The 19,320-nt window shown below is 39.0% G+C and overlaps 2 protein-coding genes across 3 annotated transcripts in view; one reads left to right on the top strand and one right to left on the bottom strand.

Moving 5' to 3' along the window:
- The window catches only part of EIF2A (eukaryotic translation initiation factor 2A), a 37,733-nt gene extending 30,659 nt beyond the window's left edge, over window positions 1-7,074 (bottom strand). The window contains exons 1-2 of one of the 2 annotated variants that reach the window (XM_017522827.2): window positions 6,957-7,074; window positions 1,126-1,195 (exon numbers count right to left, since the gene is read on the bottom strand). In XM_017522827.2, the coding sequence (XP_017378316.1) occupies window positions 1,126-1,195; window positions 6,957-7,008 (122 nt within the window). In that variant the 5' untranslated portion in view covers window positions 7,009-7,074. The remainder of the gene's footprint in view (window positions 1-1,125; window positions 1,196-6,956) is intronic. The other variant, XM_017522828.2, reaches the window with a different exon arrangement.
- SERP1 (stress associated endoplasmic reticulum protein 1) lies at window positions 6,611-11,762 on the top strand. The gene is made up of 3 exons (XM_017522832.2): window positions 6,611-7,755; window positions 8,026-8,101; window positions 9,292-11,762. Exons 1-3 carry the CDS (start codon window positions 7,672-7,674, stop codon window positions 9,330-9,332), a joined length of 201 nt encoding a protein of 66 aa, XP_017378321.1. The 5' UTR covers window positions 6,611-7,671; the 3' UTR covers window positions 9,333-11,762.
- The last annotated feature ends 7,558 nt before the right edge of the window (window positions 11,763-19,320 follow it).

Below are 19,320 nucleotides of genomic sequence, written 5' to 3'. Positions count from 1 at the left end.
AAAAAAAAAAAAAAAAGAGTTCATATTGATATAAGCAAGTCTACCTTTCACGCTAATGTTCAAAAATCTTGGTTCCTAAGAACATTAATATAATTAATTTACTCTATCTTATAGTGGATTCAAATGACAATATAAACTTTCAGTTAAAAATAAAACTACTAGGTTGGGCGAGGTGGCTCATGCCTGTAATGCCAGCACTTTGGGAGGCTGAGGCAGGTGGATCACCCGAGGTCAGGAGTTCAAGACCAGCCTGGCCAACATGGTGAAACCCCGTCTCTACTACGAACACAAAAACAATTAGCTGAGCATGGTGGCAGGCACATGTAATCCCAGCTACTTGGGAGGCTGAGGCAGAATTGCTTGAACCGGGAGGCAGAGGTTGGAGTGAGCCGAGATCGAGCCACTGCAGTCCAGCCTGGGCAACAAGAGTGAAACGCAGTCTCAAAAAAAAAAAAAAAAAAGAGTTTGGCAGATCTTCATATGGTCATGCCACCAACATGATATAAGGCTAGGATCACTTATTTTAGTTTCCCACTTTAATTATTTTAATTTTTAAGTTTAAAACAATTATATGGTCCAAAGTCAAAACTATAACAAAGCTCATTCACAGATGTGTCACCTGCATCCTGTAACTCTCTCCCCCTATAAATAAGCATTTTTAACTGGTTTTTGGTTTACTCATCCATTGCTTTTTTTGGGAAAAAAAATATATCTAGTTAGCTACATACTATGTACATATATACATCCTTCCTTTTAATATCTTTTTCATTCTGATTTCACTAAGACGACTGGAAGTGATCTGGCTATCAAATTTGCAAGTTTTTCTCATTCCTTAAGATAAAACTCTTGTAAACTAAAGGTTTGTATTCAATTACACTAATGTCCACACTTTTTCTTAGTATTGCTCCCCCTACCTTATAAATAGGCTTAAGTTACTGTTTTCAGATCTGAAGATCATTTTCCTTGATAGAGAACATGAATTCTTTTCATCTTCAGTTAGTATTATACAATATGTACCAAGAAACATCCGTTCTTTTCCTTTTTTGTTCAAAATACACCACCAATAAAAACATTTTAGATTTACCATATGTTCCCTATAACATTACTTAACAAAATAAACCATACCTTGGAAACACTGTGCTTTCTGTAAAATGTGGTGGTCCATTCACCATGTACAGTCCTTCTGATCCCCGGACTAAAGAAATAAAATGAAAACAATAATAATTACTTTGTTAAAAAAGATTCAGTTAACACAAAATTTTTTTTTTAAAACAGCTTTAGTCAAAATGTGAAATCATTCAATATTTCATTGAACTATAGAATATTAGCAACAAAAGGGCACATTTTCTTACTGTTACGTAAAATTATACATTTGCTAAGAAATACATAACTTTTTAAATAAAAACTTCAAACTTTAACTGTCACCACTGAAGAAAGGCAGCTGTGGTGTGGTAGAGAGGACATGAACTCAGAGGCCGACTTAAATTTATAACTGCCTGTAGAACCTTGGATATACTACCATCTCTGAATCTGTGCCCTAATCTGTAAAATGGAAATACTAGAACACAAGACAGCTGTACGCGTTATACACAGTAATAAAAAATATAGTACATATTTAAAGTTTTTAGAACTATAAGACATTATTAATATATTCACAATTTCTCAAACTAAAAGAACAAGTGGAATGAGATATTCATTTATTAATGCCCCAATGACAGTAATATCCTAAAAAATTAAGTGGAAACAAAGTTAAAGATTAAATAATCATCTATAGAACGAGGTCATATTTCTTATTTTTAAATTTTTTAATTTATTTCTTTGAGACAGGGTCTTGCTGTCACCCAGGCTGGGGTACAGTGGCACGATCGTGGCTCACTGCAACTTCAAACTCCTGGACTTAAGTAATGCTCCTATAAAGTAATGCTTCTGTAAAATGCTTCTGTAAAATGCTTCTCCCAAGTAGCTGGGACTACAGGCATGTGCCACCATGCCTGGCGATTTTTTTTTTTTTTTTTTTTGTAGAAACAGAGTCTCACTGTTGCCCAGGCTGATCTTGAACTCCTGGGCTCAGGCAATCTTCCCTCCTCAGCCTCCCAAAGTGCTGAGATTACAGGTGTGAGTCACTGTGCCTAGCCTAGACTATATTTTTATAAATGGCTGAATTAAATGCTTCTAAAGCTGAACCAAATAAACAGATTCATTTATTCAACAAATGCTTGGCAGGAAAAAAACGAACTACCTCCCTCCTAGGCCTGTGTTGAACACTGGTGATATAATAGATAAGAAAAGCAGCATTGTCTCTGACCTCATTGACCTTTGCAAACAGTAATCAATTAGCCAAATATACAAAATTGTATACCTGTGTTTAGTGCTACAAAGGAAAGATATATGGTACCATTGAGGGTATAATAGAAAGTTTTGACCTAAAAATGGAAAGCTAGGGAAAGCATCCTCAAGTTATTTGTATACTGAGATTTAAAGGATCAATGGCAGTTAACAAGCAAAGAGAACAGAAACAAGTGCAAAAACTCCAACGAAAGAAAAATGACAGAGCATTGGGCGATGGAAAGAAGGCCTGTGTAGCTAGAGGATGATGAAGCTGGAAAAGAAAATAGAGTTCAGGGGTGGTGGCTCACCCCTGTAATCCCAGCACTTTGGGAGGCCGAGGCAGGCAGATGGCTTGAGCCCAGGAATCCAAGACCAGCCTGGGCAACACAGGGAGACGCTGTCTCTACAAAAATTAGCTGGGCACGGTGGCATATGCCTGCAGTCCCAGCTACTCGAGTAGCTGAGGCAGGATAATCAGTTGGACCTGGGAGGTCAAGGCTACAGTCAGCTATGATCACGTCACGTACCACCATGCCATGTTAATTTTTGTATTTTTTGTAGAGACAGGGTTTCACTATATTGCCTAGGCTGGTCTTAAACTACTATGCTCAAGCAATCCAATCTGCCTGATGGCTTACCAAAGTGTTGGGATTATGGGTGTGACCCACCTTGCCCAAACTGACATTTTGTACTTCTAAGATGCCTTGGTAGATTTAATTAGTTTGTAGTTTCATTTTAATTTGAATAAAAGGATATATAGTTGAATTAATTGATTTACTCCTAAGCTGTGATACAAAGTTTATTAGGAAAGACACAAAATTAGGTCCATAACAGAACATAAACTGTTTTAAAACTAAAAAAAGCCAAAATAAATTTGAACTAAAAAACTTTTCAATACTGAAACAATTTTTTTCTACATGTAACTTTCTACAAGGAATCCTTTTTAATTAGAAGTATCTGAATGTGAAACTACAATGTGTACTTAGCTTAATATAGCGTATTCTGAGTTTGTGTGATTCCTGGTTTTTACTGATTTCCTCCTTCAATCAAATGGGATCGGCAATATGTTCTAGTAGAAAGAAAAACCTAGAATGCAAGCAGTTTTTTTTCATTAAAACAACAAATAAACCCCAGAGTTTCACACAGTCACTGTGTGAAATACATTAAACATCTATATAACCTTTTCTAAGCTTACTAGCCTTTTTAGAGACTCATATACAATTTATTGCTCTAGGCCTGAGTTAGAGAAAGACACAGGGCTTCAATAAACAAGGATCCTAGGGGTGTAGTCATCTTTGAAATATAGTTTTCCCAACTTTTATGTTCACTGAACTACTCATCAGTGTAGGAAAATGACTCAATTTTGAATAAATTATCTCAGTGACTTCAACCAGTCAAGCAGATTAGACAATATTAATTTCACTTAATGGACATTGTTATTTTATGTGCCTAGCACCCAGCTCCTCTTCTTTAGGAGGTGCTCATTTTCTTTTGAGGAGTATCTGGAGTGAGAATATAATTTAGTCCTGACTACATGATTAAACGTTGACTGATACAAAGATGAACAAGGGCCAAAGTCAAAGATAGCTAGCCTTAAGATTTTTGCTGAGACTACTGGCAAAAACGTGTCCTTTCCTTTGGAGCTGGGAGTTGGTTCAATGTCAGCTTAAAAATGAATTTAATCTGGAGGAAAGCAAGAGCCTAGGGATGAAGAAAAACAGATTTCTGGCTGGACGCAGTGGCTCACGCCTGTAATCCCAGCACTTTGGGAAGCCAAGGTGGGCAGATCATCTGAGGTCAGGAGTTCGAGACCAGCCTGACTAACATGGTGAAACCTCATCTCTACTAAAAACACAAAATTAGCTGGGTGTTGTGATGTATGCCTATAATCCCAGCTACTTGAGAGGCTGAGGCAGGAGAATAGCTTGAACCCAGGAGGTGGAAGTTGCAGTGAGCCAAGATCGAGCCATTGCACTCCAGCCTGAGCAACAAGGCAACAGGAGTGAAACTCCACCTCAAAAAAAAAAAAAAAAAAAAACAGATTTCTGAAGCCATATTTAGTATCTGGATCTAGCAGTACTGAGGCTTTTAGGTTATACGAGTTTAAAAAAATATCCCCTTTTCACTTGCTTTGGCTTTTTTGTCATTCCCAATTAAAAGTCGGGGTTAACAAAATTTACTGGCTAATCTGCAAATTATTCACAGCTCTAAAATCCAATGAGTCTAAATTTAACAAAATATTTTGAAAGATTCTATTGTTGAATGAAGTATCTACATTGAGTATGTTTAAAAGATTAAACAGTCTGTTCTAGTGAAAGAGAATGAACCACGGAGTTGAACAATCTGAATACACATAATCCTAATCCTGACAATTTGCAGTATGAATCTGATCACTTAATCTCTCTGGGCATCTAACAATATGAAAATATGAAGAGCAGACTGAACAGACAACTTTAAACTCTTACAAAGTCCCTGATTTTAAGCACTGTAAAACAATTGCCATCCTTGGTTAATATGACTATAAAGTGAAATTAATATCCTTCATTAATTTAGAAAAATAATCTCAACGTTATCCTTCCACGACAATCCTTCCATTGTCTTCCATGAAATCGGTTCCTGGTGCCAATTAATTTAGAGGGATAATCTAAACATTATCCTTCACCATGTTTCACCATGTTGGTCAGGCTGGACTGGTTTTGTGGGAGACAATATTTCCACAAACGGGAAGGGGGTGGTTTGGGGATGAAACTGTTGAAACTCTTCCACCTCAGATCATCAGGCATTAAATTCTCATAAGGAGCACGCAACCTAGATCTCTTGTATGGTCCACAGTAGGGTTTGGGCTCCTATAAGATTCTAAAGCCCCTGCTGATCTGACAGAAGGGGGAAGCTCAAGTGGTAATGCTCGTTGGGTACCAGTCTGTGGCCCAGGGGGTTGGGGACCCCTGATTTACAGTATCTATTGTTTACCAGGCACTGCACTAGGTACTGAGGAGACAGATATCAATAAGACCCTGACCCTGACATTGAAGGACTCACAGTCTAGCAGGGGACAAAGACAAGTGAATGTCTAATTATCCTACTTAGTAAGTGAAAAAAAGTTTCAAATATTCTTGAAGTACGAAAATAACCCAGGAAGTGACTGACTCTATCTGGGTAGAGTGAGGAAAGACTTTACAGAACAATGGTATCTAAAATGAATTTTAACGGATGAAGAGTTTGCCAAATCAACAAGTGCGATAGGATAATACTAGACTGAAGAAATAGGTTGTTCAAAGGGACTCAGAAGCAGTTCAGTATTGATGGAGCACAAAATAAGATGGGATGGTAAGGAAATAAATGAGTCTCAAGAGCTATTCAAGGATTATAAATGGTTATATACCCTATGCTACTCAGGATTCAATCTGCCCTGTAAGCAGTGAGGAACTACTATAGGCATTTTTAAAGGAGGGGCTATTTATCAGATTTTTCAATGTATTAATTTTTTCATTGAGTTCAAATCAGCATTCAGTATTAAAAATTGTGAATAACAAGTACCTTTATGAACCCAAAAATAATTTATTATGTAATTTTACCTTTTAAACAGTCTTTGCCTAGCATATTATCTAGCAGATTACAGTCAGCGTTTGATAAATGATGACTAAACTGTAGAAGACAGAGTATCAGTGGGCATAGTGCTTAATAACAAAGATTTTGAAATATAAAAATAAAAACGTAGAATGGCAAAAAGTGCAAAAATGTTGTAAGTTTCCTTTCAAGGGGTGGGGTGGGAGAATGGGAGGGAATAGCCTCCCTTCTCAAATGCAGACCTTTCTCTTAATGACTTTTTTCCATCTAATAGTTAATCAGAACCAAAGCCTTCTTTTCCTTCTCAACCCTCTTTTCCTTACTTAATACTCATATGCAAAGATTCCTAGCCACAACCTAGTAAAGCAACTTCCCCAGCATTGTACAATATAAGTTTATTATCTTCTCTAACACTACACACAGTCTTCAGCTTTAAAATTCCAAGAGTCCTCTAATGCTCTACTTCTAATATGCTTATAACCATTTCAAAATCCAATGTTGCTATAATATCTCTATCATGCTCACTGCTACACCCTCTCCCAACCACAATTTCATTATTTGAAACCTCCATTACAGCTCCTCTCCCTATTCGGTCCTACAAACCTCATTAAGGCAGGAAGAAAAGAATTTGGAATTAAGTCCAGGTGTATTTAACGTGCGTGGTCATCCTAGTGGACTAACTCTTATGTTTATCTTTGTCCTTATTGTAGAGTTAAATGACTTCACAGGGGCCCGTGTAACACCAGTATTGCAGACCCAGGTGTCACAAATTCAACTAGCACATTCTGATTTTCTCCCCCTTCTTCTATTCCTGTAGAAGATGAATCTGCAGGCAAGAATGATGGATGGGTGAAAGGGAGGGGGATTACGAAAGCCCAGAGGCGGAGTCTTCACTTCCGATTGCCACGCTATATTAAGAAAGCCAAGAGACAGTCTGGCCTTTCCGCAAGCCACAAGAAAAGGCAGATGTGACTCCCCGGTTCCTCGGGTAGTTCTCAAAAGCAAAGACAAAAATAAGAAACTGGTCTGAAGAAAGAGTCCCTTGCTTCTTCAGAACTCACCTGTCAAGAGCGGCGTGGACGGCGCCATATTGTCCCGGAAAGAGAAACCCATCCACTCGGGTGAGAGTTCACGAGGGCGGCACCCGGCCCCTACACGTCTCCTCAGGCGTGGAGACAGCGAGTTAGTATTTCCGGAGCATCAGCCTCGGGGCCAATTCACTTCCGGTTGTGGAGAGACGCGGAAAAGGCGCCCGAACGCGCACGCGCAGATTCAGGGCGACGTTTGACAGGGATTGGGAGGGCTGAACTGGGGCGGGTGCGCTTGCTTTCGCCCTCCTTCTCCAGCAGGAGGGGCGCGCACTTCCGCGGGGCGGAGCCCGCCTAGTGCTGACGTTGGCAGCAGCACCCAAAGTAGATCGAGGCGGCTGGCTGCACCGTCCGGTTGTTGCGTTGCGTTTCCTTCCTCTTTCACTCCGTGCTCCCGGCGGCGGCCAAAGCGGCGGTGACGGTGGCGTGAGAACGACCGGGCGGCCAGTTCTCTTCCACCCGCGCACCCGCGTCCCTCGGCCAGTCAGTAGGCGGCCGGCGCTCAGCTAGTGCTCAGCCTCAGCGTTTGCCGCGCCCAGGCCCAGAGGCCGAAGCTAGCGCCTGGCCTGAGAACGTCGGCGCTCCGGCGGCGCGGGCACCTAGGAGCGGAGCCTCGCAGCGGCTCGAGAGGAGGCAGGCGAGCGAGCTAGTCCGAGGGGTGGCCGGGGCAGGTGGTGGCGCCGCGAAGATGGTCGCCAAGCAGAGGATCCGTATGGCCAACGAGAAGCACAGCAAGAACATCACCCAGCGCGGTAACGTCGCTAAGACCTCGGTAAGGAAAGACCGGGCGCTCCTCTGCGTTCCGCAGCCGGTGCTGAGTCTGGGTCCCTGGGGCTGCGTCGCGTTTTGTCTCGGACCCGGCCGACTGTGGGCTGGTGCTGTGGAGGGGTAGGGGCCCGAGTCTGTGAGCCAGCCGAATGTGGGGGCTTGGGAACTGGAGACCTGTGAGGTAAGGAGGCCCAGCGACCGGGGTGCCGGCTGTGGGAGCCTGGGGTCCGAGTCGTTTCTCTGCATCTGAAATGGTGGATTTTCGCTTTTGCAGAGAAATGCCCCCGAAGAGAAGGCGTCTGTAGGACCCTGGTTATTGGCTCTCTTCATTTTTGTTGTTTGTGGCTCTGGTAAGTGTCTTGGGCGCTCCCATCAGTAGGGTCTTGGGTGAAAGGGTTTAGGATGACGTGGTGACCGGTCAGTAATGAGTCCTACCTGCGTAGTTCTCAGCCAACCTGCCGAGGACTCCACATGATTCTATTTCATCTGAACCAAATTATTTGTTCCACATATGCACAGAGGGTGGTGCTGCAGAAACTTCTCCCAGCTTGATTTGTACTCACTGGAGATCAGAAAAGGAGGTCAGGTCCTTGGTAATGATCGAGTTGGAAGAAATGTAAGACCGAACAAAACCTCATGGAATGAGAATTTAGAATGTTTTGTAACTCCATTATCAGTCTTTGCAAAGAAACTTATAAATATGTACATATAGATGTTAGAACTTGATTTAACATATGCCAGAATCTAATGTCTTAATGTCAAAATTGAGTATATTTTATCAAGTAAAGCTTGTGCAAAGAATTGATTCACTATAGTGGAAATGTACTTGATTGGCATTTTAATGTGTTAGTCAAATGTTTTTAGGTTAATAAAAGAAACGTTTGACATATGGTTAAAAAAAAAAAATTGTCAGAGCAGCCTGCTGTCAGTAACAGACACTTGCCTTTGCAAATAGATTACAAAAAAAAGTCTTTCCTCTCTCCATTTATCATCTTAATATGCAAGCTGTTAATATTGAAATGGATGTTTGTTTTCCACATTCTAAAGTTACTGAGATTTCTGTTAAATGTTTCACTTTGCCTTTCTTCTGCACTTAACCAATTGGAAGCTTTCCTGATAAGTGGCTGAGAGCCAAGCAGTTTATATAACCTAAAGATTATTGAATTTCAGCTTTGTGAGAATGAGGAAACATGCGTGTGTTATAGGCCAGGCCTTAAAAGGGTGCTTAATTATTTAGGGATAAACCAAAATAATTCTATGCTAGAAAAACCTGTTTGCTTTGGTGCTTTAAGTTCTTTATAAAATGATTACTTGGATACTTAGACATAAAATTCAGGGAAGCTAAGAAAAAAAATAACTCAGGGGCATTTCATTGTTTTATTTATTCAGATAGGTCTGTTTTCACTTCTTATAATGAAGTTATGTCGCATTTGCAAATGTAAGAGTATGGTTGGATTCTTCAGCTACCTTAATAAATATGTCAGTCACCAGACCTATTTCATTCAAAACTTATTTTAATATTTGCTCTTTCTTTTTGCAGCAATTTTCCAGATTATTCAAAGTATCAGGATGGGCATGTGAAGTGACTGACCTTAAGATGTTTCCATTCTCCTGTGAATTTTAACTTGAACTCATTCCTGATGTTTGATACCCTGGTTGAAAACAATTCAGTAAAGCATCCTGCCTCAGAATGACTTTCCTATCATGCTTCATGTGTCATTCCAAGGTTTCTTCATGAGTCATTCCAAGTTTTCTAGTCCATACCACAGTGCCTTGCAAAAAACACCACATGAATAAAGCAATAAAATTTGATTAGTGGACCCTACTTATTCAGTCAATAAAGAGTAAGTTTTTTTAATGTGGTTATTAAAACAATGGATAATTAGGCTAAGTCTGCATACACAGGGTCTAGATTTTGTTAACCCTAATGTTTAAATGCAGTTAGCTTAAATTACAGTTTGAAGTCTTGTGGTTTTTATATAGCTAGGCACTTTATTACTCTTGAACTGAAAGCACACTCCCTTATAGGGTCATGTAACTGTCCTGTAATAAGGTGCTTATAAATGGAACAACTACACAGCCTAGTTTTACCACAACCTTTAGCATCTAAATATTTTTAAAAGCTTCTAAATGTCTAATATAAAAGGAGATGCTTTAGCTGCGACATCTATTTTACCAATATTGTTTCCATTACACTACTGTGGATTTTACACGAGTGAGTATAGTAACCCAAGATGCCATTGAAAAGAAAAAATTGATCATTTTCTAACTTAATCAGTTACTGTGGTTTCACTAGAAGCTACCGTGGTGGAGTGAAGTCAGTCAGGGAAGGTTTATGTTACCTTGATTTCACCAGAATTATTTTAGTATATCCAAGGGGTTTACTATGCTAAACAGAATTTTAGGGAAAAATACTACTAAAAACGGATGCCTCATCAGAACATGCTGTTGAGGCCAATGTGCCATAAGATATTTTATTTTAGCATGTTAAATAGCACTTTTGCTAGCAAAAAAAGGCACATCAACTACAAAGTTATACTTACTTTGGAAATGCTTTTTCTAGATTAATGATTGAAATGCCTTTAGAGTACTAGACACATCAGCCTAAAGTGGCATCTTTAATTGAATGGATTTACTGATAAGGATCAGTCTTTAGTCTTCCCTTTGTTATATGATTTTCTAGGTTATGCTTGATCAAATTTACCTTTTACTAATGGTAAGGGTGAGGGTGATAGGGCAGGTTTTGGGTTTTCTAGTACTGTTGAAAACTGCAGGTATTGGCTCTTTGTATACTTAGCCATAACTTGGTGAAAAAAACCTGAGCAGTGTCTATGTGTTAATGCATTGGAAAGAAAGCTGCTTGTGTTTGCTTTGTTAATTGCCTTTAAAATATTTCTTTAAAATAAGCTGTTTTAAGAGGAACAGAAGGGAAATCTGCTACCTAGTCTATACACAGTGTGAACCTCATAGTGGGCTTCTGATAACCTCAAACAAGGAGAACAGTAAGGGAGCGGAGTGGTTAAGGACTTTCTGGAATAAGAAATGAATCAACTGACCTTGGGCCAGCAGGTTTTTAACTAAATTGTTATTGCCTTTCTCACCCAGTTAATCAATCTCTGTACTTGTTTCCCTTTTTGAAACAAGTATCTTGGTTAACTATTCTGTTTTATGGTTGCGCTAAATTCATAGCAGGTGCCTTATTTGCTTTGAGTCAGACCATTCCATATCAGAATTTTCCTTGTTTTTTTGTAGATAATTGGCTTTAAGTTGTCATTTTTGTTTTTTAATGTACAATGTTCTGATACATTTGACTGTTAAATTGCTGTAGCTGGCAATCATTTTACCTATGTAAAATTGCATTCCCTTTGTATTTCATGTGTAATTTACCAATTAAGTGCATTTTATATTCAGGTTGGATTATGCATGTTTGGGTAAACAAAAGCTGTGTCTCCCTTGATTTATTCTTTAAAAATAAAGTTCCCTGAATATTTGATGCTTTTCTTCTAAAAGGAAATGATTTTACAGTTACCTGAGTGTACTTTTTATGGTTATTAGAAAATGATTTTAAAGAATGTTTAGTATTGTACTTAAAAGAAATCGTATACAGAGGCACAGATACTAAGATTTATAACTGGAAATGGGTAGTAAGAAAAATATAGAAAGCACAATCATTTAAATATTTTTCCGCTTAGGATTTCCTAACCTCCTTTTCATCCCATTCAGGCTCAAAATAAAGCACAATTCTTTGATCTCCCTTTGCCAGTCGAATTTTATAGTCATCTAATGTTGAGCACAGTATAAGAATAAATACTTTATTGGGATTGTCAATGTTACTCAGTTACTCTTTGTGGTTTAGCTGTAACATTTCAACAAGTTGTCAATTATGTATCTGTTGGGTTGTATACAGTATTGCTCAAAATAATTAAGTGAACTTCCAAAAGTAAGATTTCCATTGTAACAGGATGCATTGTAATGGGTTTTGACTTACATTAAAGAAATGTGTATAGTCAACTGTAGGGCCATGACTCTTCTCACTGAAGTTACTGGAGTTCTGTTGGTACAAGGGACAACCATGTTGAGCTGGATTATGTTCTTGCGCTTAGTGGCAGGTTCACCAACAAAACTTGTGCTTTATTATCTGTAAACTTTAGAGCAGCAGATTCTCCATGTAGAAATTGTTCTTAAGTTTGATTTGCCTTTACCTGCCTTTTTAGTTTTTAAACTTATTTTTTAAATGGAAACCCTAACTTTCCAAGAGGTAGGAGTTGGTTGGCTTCAACAGCAGACTCTATGGCACTCCCTCAGAGATGCATTTCCTGTCTAAACTTACTTAATACCATGCTAGCTGTTTGTACTACTTTATCTTCAAATTGAATTAGGACACATGTCATTATTTAGAAAGAGGACTAATGAACAATAAAAGGCTAGAAATTAAGGGAAAAAAAATTAACTCTCTGGGCTTAGGTAATTCAAAGTAAATTAACATATATCACAGAAACAAAGTTAGAGGGACCTGGAAAATTTAGTCCAACTGCTTCAATTCACAGATGAATAAAAATGTGCATTTTAGTCAATGATCACATGCCAGGTATGGAACTGTGAGTACATAGTCCCGATACTGAAATATCTTTCAGTTCAGTGGTGAAGGAACAGACATAAAATGAAAGCATAACCACAATCGTAATAAGTATTTCAAAGGAAGAGTAAAACCAGGTAAATTTTTGTTTGATTTTTGTTTTGTTTTGTTTTTGCCATCATAGAGCTAATTTGGGGAGAGCAAAAATGAACCAGAGTTTCTTGCACTCTATGGTAACAATAGAAATGATTGCAAAACTTACACTCAGAACACTTCTGTTTTCATGAGCTCTTTGCTTCTGCTTTCACAAAAGTTTTAAAATTTTTTTAATTGCCAATTCAAAGAAGAAAAATGGAATCTCCCTTTTATGAATGCATAAAAAAATAGTGACAAATTTACTGTTGGTGTCACTGTACAGCACAAAAATGCAAAGCTCAGTAATGTTACCACTGTGATATATTCAAAGTTACATTTTAAAAATTATTTTGCTAGAGTTCTATTTTGTTTAAAATTTTTTCATCTGGGCCAGGCGCGGTGGCTCACATCTGTAATCCCAGCACTTTGGGCGGACAAGGTCGATGGATCACTGAGGTCAGGAGTTCAAGAACATCCTGGCCAACATGGCGAAACCCTGTCTCTACTAAAAATACAAAATTAGCTGGGTGTGATGGCTCATGCCTGTGATCTCAACTACTTGAGAGGCTGAGGCAGGAGAGTCACTTGAACGTGGGAGGCAAAGGTTGCAGTGAGTTGAGATCATGCCATTGCACTTCAGCCTAGACAAGAAGAGCAAAACTCAGTCTCAAAAAAAAAAAAAATCTGTGATGTTAAAAAGTCTAAAATAAATGTTTTTATTTTGTTTTTAATTTAAAAAGAAATAGAGGTGCAGTCTCGCCATTTTGCCCAGGCTGTTCTTAAACTCCTGGGCTCCAGTGATCCTCCACCTCAGCCTCCCAAAGTGCTGAGATTACAGGCAAGAGGCACTGCAGCTGGCCAAAATAAAAAATTTTAAAATAATAGTCCAGTAGTCCAAAAAAATGAAGCAATGTGCCCTGCAGAAATACTTTTTATAACAAAAGTTTAAGGAATATTTTCCAGTGTGAAAATTTCTTTGCAATGCAAATAGAACAAATCTATAAATTTAAATTATTAAAACTGATTACAGTATCATTACATGGACTAATAACAAGTGTTTCTTTTCTAACACCATGTATTATGGAGAAAGTCTGCCAAACAGGAGAATGAGAATAATTGATTTTGAACTGGAATAATTGATTTAGGAGCTTTAGAAATGATCTTGATTGACGCTTTTATTTTACATTTTAGGATGTTATGGCCTAGAGATATTGTTCTTCCTAACACCAATAAAGCAGTGGCAGAGCAAGGATTAGAAAACTGGTTTTGTAATGATGAAATTGGAGCTTAGTATGTTGAATGCCAAGGAATTATGATGCTTTAAGCATGTCTCTCCCCCCTTTTTTTTTTTTTTTTAGCAATTTAAAGCACTTTTATATTAAACCAGAAAGTAATGTCTCCTTTTACCTTCGAAGATTATGTATTAATCTAATGAAACTCTATGAGTTCTCCATGGTGGTAAAACCTGAGTATTTATTAACCTCATATGGCTTCCCACTGCCATTGGGATAAAGTAACTCCCTTGCCTTGGTTTTCAGGAGGCTTTACAACCTACCTTTCAGCCTTGCCCCCCATTGCTTCCCTCCATACAACTATTCTAACCCAGATTTTTCAGATACTTTTACTGCCGGTGGTTTTGCCCATTTTCCTGCATTACAATACTACTTAACTTTTCCAGCTTTAATTTCACTTCTGTAAAGCTTTCTCTTGCCATGGGAATCAGCAAGATTCTTTGGGACTTATAGCTCTGGACCAGTTAGCATTTATTACATTCACATGTTTATTAGTTTATTAGTTTTGTTTCTTAGTTTCTCAGACATGGAATCCTCAAGGCCAGAGGCTATATCTTTTATTACTTTCTTCATCTACTGTCATCACTCCGTTGGCTAGTACAGAGCTTTACCCACATATAGTGGGAGTTCAACATACTCATTGAGTGATAAAGTGAAAAAGATCGATGAATGCCTTGTATCAGAATAATCTTTAAAGTAAAAAGCAGGTCTTTTTGTAAGATCCGCTAACCGTGGTATAACAGTCGTCCCAACTACTTCCAAGCCTGGTCACCTCTGCTTGATGACTGGGCTCAGCACCAGAATTCAGTTTCTTTATCCTTTAAACAAACTTATCCAGGATAGGCTTGATATTTGGAAGTACTTCAACAGCGTGATATTTGTCTTTCAGTCATATTTGAGAACCGTTCATAATGTGTCATTGAGAAAACAAAAAACCACTTTATCAAAGAAAGCTGACACTTTACCACACCGGTCAGTCCGGTTATAAGGAAAGAGTCAAACAGCCATACTTGCTGTTAGAGCAGGTGCTTGTGGGTTGTGAGCTGCCCTGTGTCCCAGCCCCATCCTAAGGCATAGGAAGGGACAGGGACACCACACCAGTGTACCCTTCTCTGTGCCAGACCCATGCAAACCAGGCAAGTATACTCCAAACCAGATCCAGCCCCTGAGGAGAAATAGCTTGTTCTCCTCACAAAGGAACTCCCCACAGCAAGGCCACACCGTCTTGACTATCATTTAGAATGTGGGGTGGTTACCAGAGCAAGTCTCAAACATTGGGCGAAGGAGACTTCCAGTGCCCTTTTGGGAAAATGTCATCCATGGAGCCACACAAAGCACACTACTCACAGCACATTTAGCTTCTGCCACCCAGGAGGGCCATGAGACCAGGGTAGACCACTAAGACGCTGCAACTTTGTTTTCTGTTTGACATGGGTAGCACCAATAAACGCACAACTGCCGATCCCAAAGCACAAATGCATCCGGGACTGAGACAGATTGTAATTTAGGATAAAGCCTAAATCATAAACATGATTTTGCAGTGGGATTATCCACGCATGTTTCTGCCTAGCTCTAGCCCTAGTCACTAGTGCACAATCTGCCTGTTAATTACTCATGGATTAAGTGGAGAAGAAAAGTACCACAGACAATGAACATCATCTGGAAAGTCATTTGTTCTTGCTTGAGAATAGTATGAAGATGTTTTTCAAGGCCAGATTCCTTTCTTTTTGTAAATATCCCACTGAAATTCATCGATGTCGCCAAATATATACAGAGAAAGCTGACCCAGCAGAGTTTAGTACTCAGCCGGTTTTGGCCAGGCATAGTGACTCATGCCGATAATCCCAGCAGTTGAGGGGGCCAAGGTGGGTAGATTGCTTGAGCTCAGGAATTTGAGACCAGCCTGAGCAATATGGTGAAACCCTGTCTCGACAAAAAATACAGAAATTAGCTGGGCTTGTGCCTGTGGGCTTGTAGCATGTGCCTGTGGTCCTAGCTACTTTCGAGGCTGAGGTGGGAGGATTGCTTAAGCCCTGGAGGCAGAGATTGCAGTAAGCCAAGATCACACTTCTCCACTCCAGCCTGGGCAATGGAGCCAGAACCTATCAAAAACAAAACAACAACAACAAAAACTCAAACGAAAACAAAAACTCAGCCTGATCTAATCTGCTACTTAGAGTGTAGGTTGGGAACCAGCAGTAACCTAGAAGCCTGATAAAAATACGGTGTCTCAGTCATCCCATCCAAGGTCCACTGAATCAGAATCTGCATTTTCACAGGATCCTTAGGTGATCTGTCTACAAACAAAACTTTGAGAAATATTGAAAAGGGCCCTGAGTTCTTGTTCCAGCTCTGGCACTAACTGCTTCCATAGTCTTGCATCCCAAAACCTCCTTGAGCTTCGTTCATTTCACTTGAGGAAAAGGAAACACCCACCTGCCTCATACAGCTGTTACCATCTAATGATGGTAAAATCACTTTGAAAAATTAGAAATACTCGATGCAAATAAGATACTACTGACTTTGTGAACTGCAAAACCAAATAGAGCTCTTATAGGGTGAAGGAACTTCCTTACTGAAAACAAAAAGACATCATAGCCTTCATATTGATATTTGGCTTGACTAAAAGTCACCTACCGTCCTAGGATCACTAACTATTTGTAGATCTTAAATTAAGCTTTTTCTTTTCCAAAGTTTTGCCTTCTGAATGGCTTCTCAAAATGTATAGTACTGTGAATCATATTCTGCTATTTAGCTTCTGCTGAAAAATATTTTGCATGTACCAGGTTGGGATCATATTGTTCTGAAAGATTACTCTTCCACACCAGTTAGCCCAGCTTCAGAGGCTTTTATGACACCCTTTTATTACCTTACCTCAAAATTGCCAGCAGTAGGAAGTGCAGTAATTGTGCTTACAGGTAGTGCCATCTTGGACATGAAATATGTATGCTCTTAAAACTTGTCCTTGAAAAGCCTTGAATTCCCCATTAGAAGAAAACAGAAAAATGTTTAGAAAAAATATATGGAATTTGGGCTGGGTATGGTGGCCTACGCCTTTAATCCCAGCACTTTGGGAGCCGAGCTGGAGGATTGCTTGAGTAAGCCCAGGAGTTTGAGACCAGTCTGGGCAATGTAGTAAGACCCTATCTCTATTAAAAAAAAAAAAACACACACACACACACACAAAAAAAACTTAGCCTAATCTGGTGGCTCATGCCTATAGTCCCCGCTACTTAGGAGGCTGAGGTTGGAAGATTGCTTGGGAGGTCAAGGCTGCAGTGAGCTGAGCTCACACTACTGTACTCGAGCCTGGGTGACAAAGTAAGACTGTCTCAAATAAACTATGGAATTTGATTTTATACCTTCCTCATTTTAAAATAAGCTTAGATTTACAGAAAGTTTGCAAAGATAGCATAGAAGGTTCCTGTATATCCTTTACTCAGCTTCCCCTAATATTAACATCTTACATAACCATGGTACATTTTTCAAAACCAAGAAATTAACAGTACAGCAATACTTTAACTAACCTAGGACTGTATTTAGATTGCACCAATATTCTACTAATGTCCCTTTTCTGTTTCTGGATCCCATCAAAGTTACCACACTTCAATTTAGCCTTCGGTCTTTTTGTTCTTTTTTGAGAGTGTCTCTTTCTGTCACCCAGGCTGAAGTGTAGTGGTGCAATCATTGCTCGCTGCAGCCTAGAACTCCTAGCCTCCAGTGATCCTCCCACCTTGGCCTCCCAAAGTCCTGTGATTTTAAGCATGAGCCACTGCACCTGGCCCACTTTTTTCATTTGTTTTTTAGTAATGAGCAAATTGTGCCTCATATCAAATATCAGATAAAAATTCAGTACACTACATTTTTAAATATTTTAATTATTAAAAGTCCAAATAAAATAACATGAGATGTCTACATTGACACTATCAATATGCCACAGTTGTTAAAGTTTTGCCATATTTGCTTCAAATCTCTTTTTAAAAATATAAACAAAATGTTAAAGGTAGGATGAATATATCCCTTATTTGCCCCCTAAAAGTCAGTGTAGGCCATTTACATATTTTTCTGGTACTTTTAGAGTACATGTATAAATTTATAAATAAAACATACCCTTGTACACTTTTAAGATTTAGAGAGGCAGTATCAAACTGTACATCATCATATGAAACTTTATACTCAACATCATTTTGAGGTTTCTTCAGTGGATCTGATTCATTCATTTGAATTGCTTTATAGAGTATACTCTTTATAAATAAGCTACGTTTATTTATCTGACTTTCTTATGAGGGATAATGAAGTTGTTTCCACTTGTTCAACTTTGCAATCTGGGTTGTAATGAATATGGGTGTTTATATTAATATACTGTCTTCTCGTATAGCTGTATACAGAATTCCTGTAGTCTAGAATCTGATTGCCTAGGCATGAGGTATGTACCTCTTCAAATGTATGAGATATGGTGAAATTGATATCCAAAAGAGGGTATAAAAACATTGTTTCCACTAGCAATGTGCAAGAGTTCCTCTATCCTCAAGTGCTCACTAAAACTTCGTTTTATCAGGTATTAACTTGTGTCCATCTAATAAGAAGGTAAAGTTGTCTCCCTGTTTTAATATGCATTTCTCTGATTACTTGCAAGGTTGAGTAACTTTTCAAGTGCTGGCTCTGAAGCCTGGATTTCTATCTGTTTTCTGTCACTTTGTTTCTATATAACCTTGGGCAATCTAAGCCTCAGTTTCCTCAACTATAAAATAAAAATTAAATGAGCTTATACATGTGAAACACACAGAAATGAGACTGGCATCACAAGATGCCCTGGATTCATCTGAGATATTTCCCTTTCTAAACTTGGAATCAGCCATTTTCCCCAGGAGTTCTGGTTCTTTTTATCAGGATATGGTATTTAGAGATTGCAACCTGAACTCTAGGGGAGCCCGTTGCAGCTGTGTTGTCACTGCTTCTAAGACTTTTAGTGAACATAGCTTATCAAATATGTATTTTTAAGGGAAAATTTTTACTGTTATTCATACTGGTATAAATTTATACTGATATTTCCAATTCAAATGTAAGTCTGTAGGTTTTCACTTATGTCTTTAATTTTATGTTTGTATCCCTTAAAAAAAATTTTTTTTTTTCAGAGACTAAGTCTTGCTTTGTCACCCAGGCAGGTTGAGTGGAGTAGCTCACTGCAGCCTCAAACTGCTGGGCTCAAGCAATCCTCCCACATAAGCCTCCTGAATAGCTAGGACTATAGGTACTGCCGCCACCATGGCTGGCTAATTGTTTGTATTTTTTTGAGACAGGATCTCACTATGTTGACCAGGCTGGTCTGGAACTCCTGGGCTCAAGTGATCTTCCCACCTTAGCCTCCCAAAGTGCTGGGATTATAGGTGTGAACCACTTTGCCCTGCCTTCTTTCATGTATTTCAACAATGTTTTGGCCCGGCGCGGTGGCTCAAGCCTGTAATCCCAGCACTTTGGGAGGCCGAGGCGGGTGGATCACGAGGTCAAGAGATCAAGACCATCCTGGTCAACACGGTGAAACCCCGTCTCTACTAAAAATACAAAA

This window comes from Cebus imitator, unplaced genomic scaffold (assembly GCF_001604975.1).
Source record: "Cebus imitator isolate Cc_AM_T3 unplaced genomic scaffold, Cebus_imitator-1.0 Scaffold25, whole genome shotgun sequence".
Classification (NCBI taxonomy): Eukaryota; Metazoa; Chordata; class Mammalia; order Primates; family Cebidae; genus Cebus; species Cebus imitator.
The sequence above is the reverse complement of the archived record's forward strand: the minus strand, read 5'-3'. Positions and strand labels throughout refer to the sequence as shown.

Coding starts and splice junctions, on each gene's coding strand:
- SERP1 (XM_017522832.2), top strand. CDS start 7,672: ATGGTCGCCAAGCAGAGGATCCGTATGGCCAACGAGAAGCACAGCAAG. Junction 7,756..8,025: donor GTAACGTCGCTAAGACCTCG/GTAAGGAAAGAC, acceptor TCGCTTTTGCAG/AGAAATGCCCCCGAAGAGAA. Junction 8,102..9,291: donor TTTTGTTGTTTGTGGCTCTG/GTAAGTGTCTTG, acceptor TTCTTTTTGCAG/CAATTTTCCAGATTATTCAA.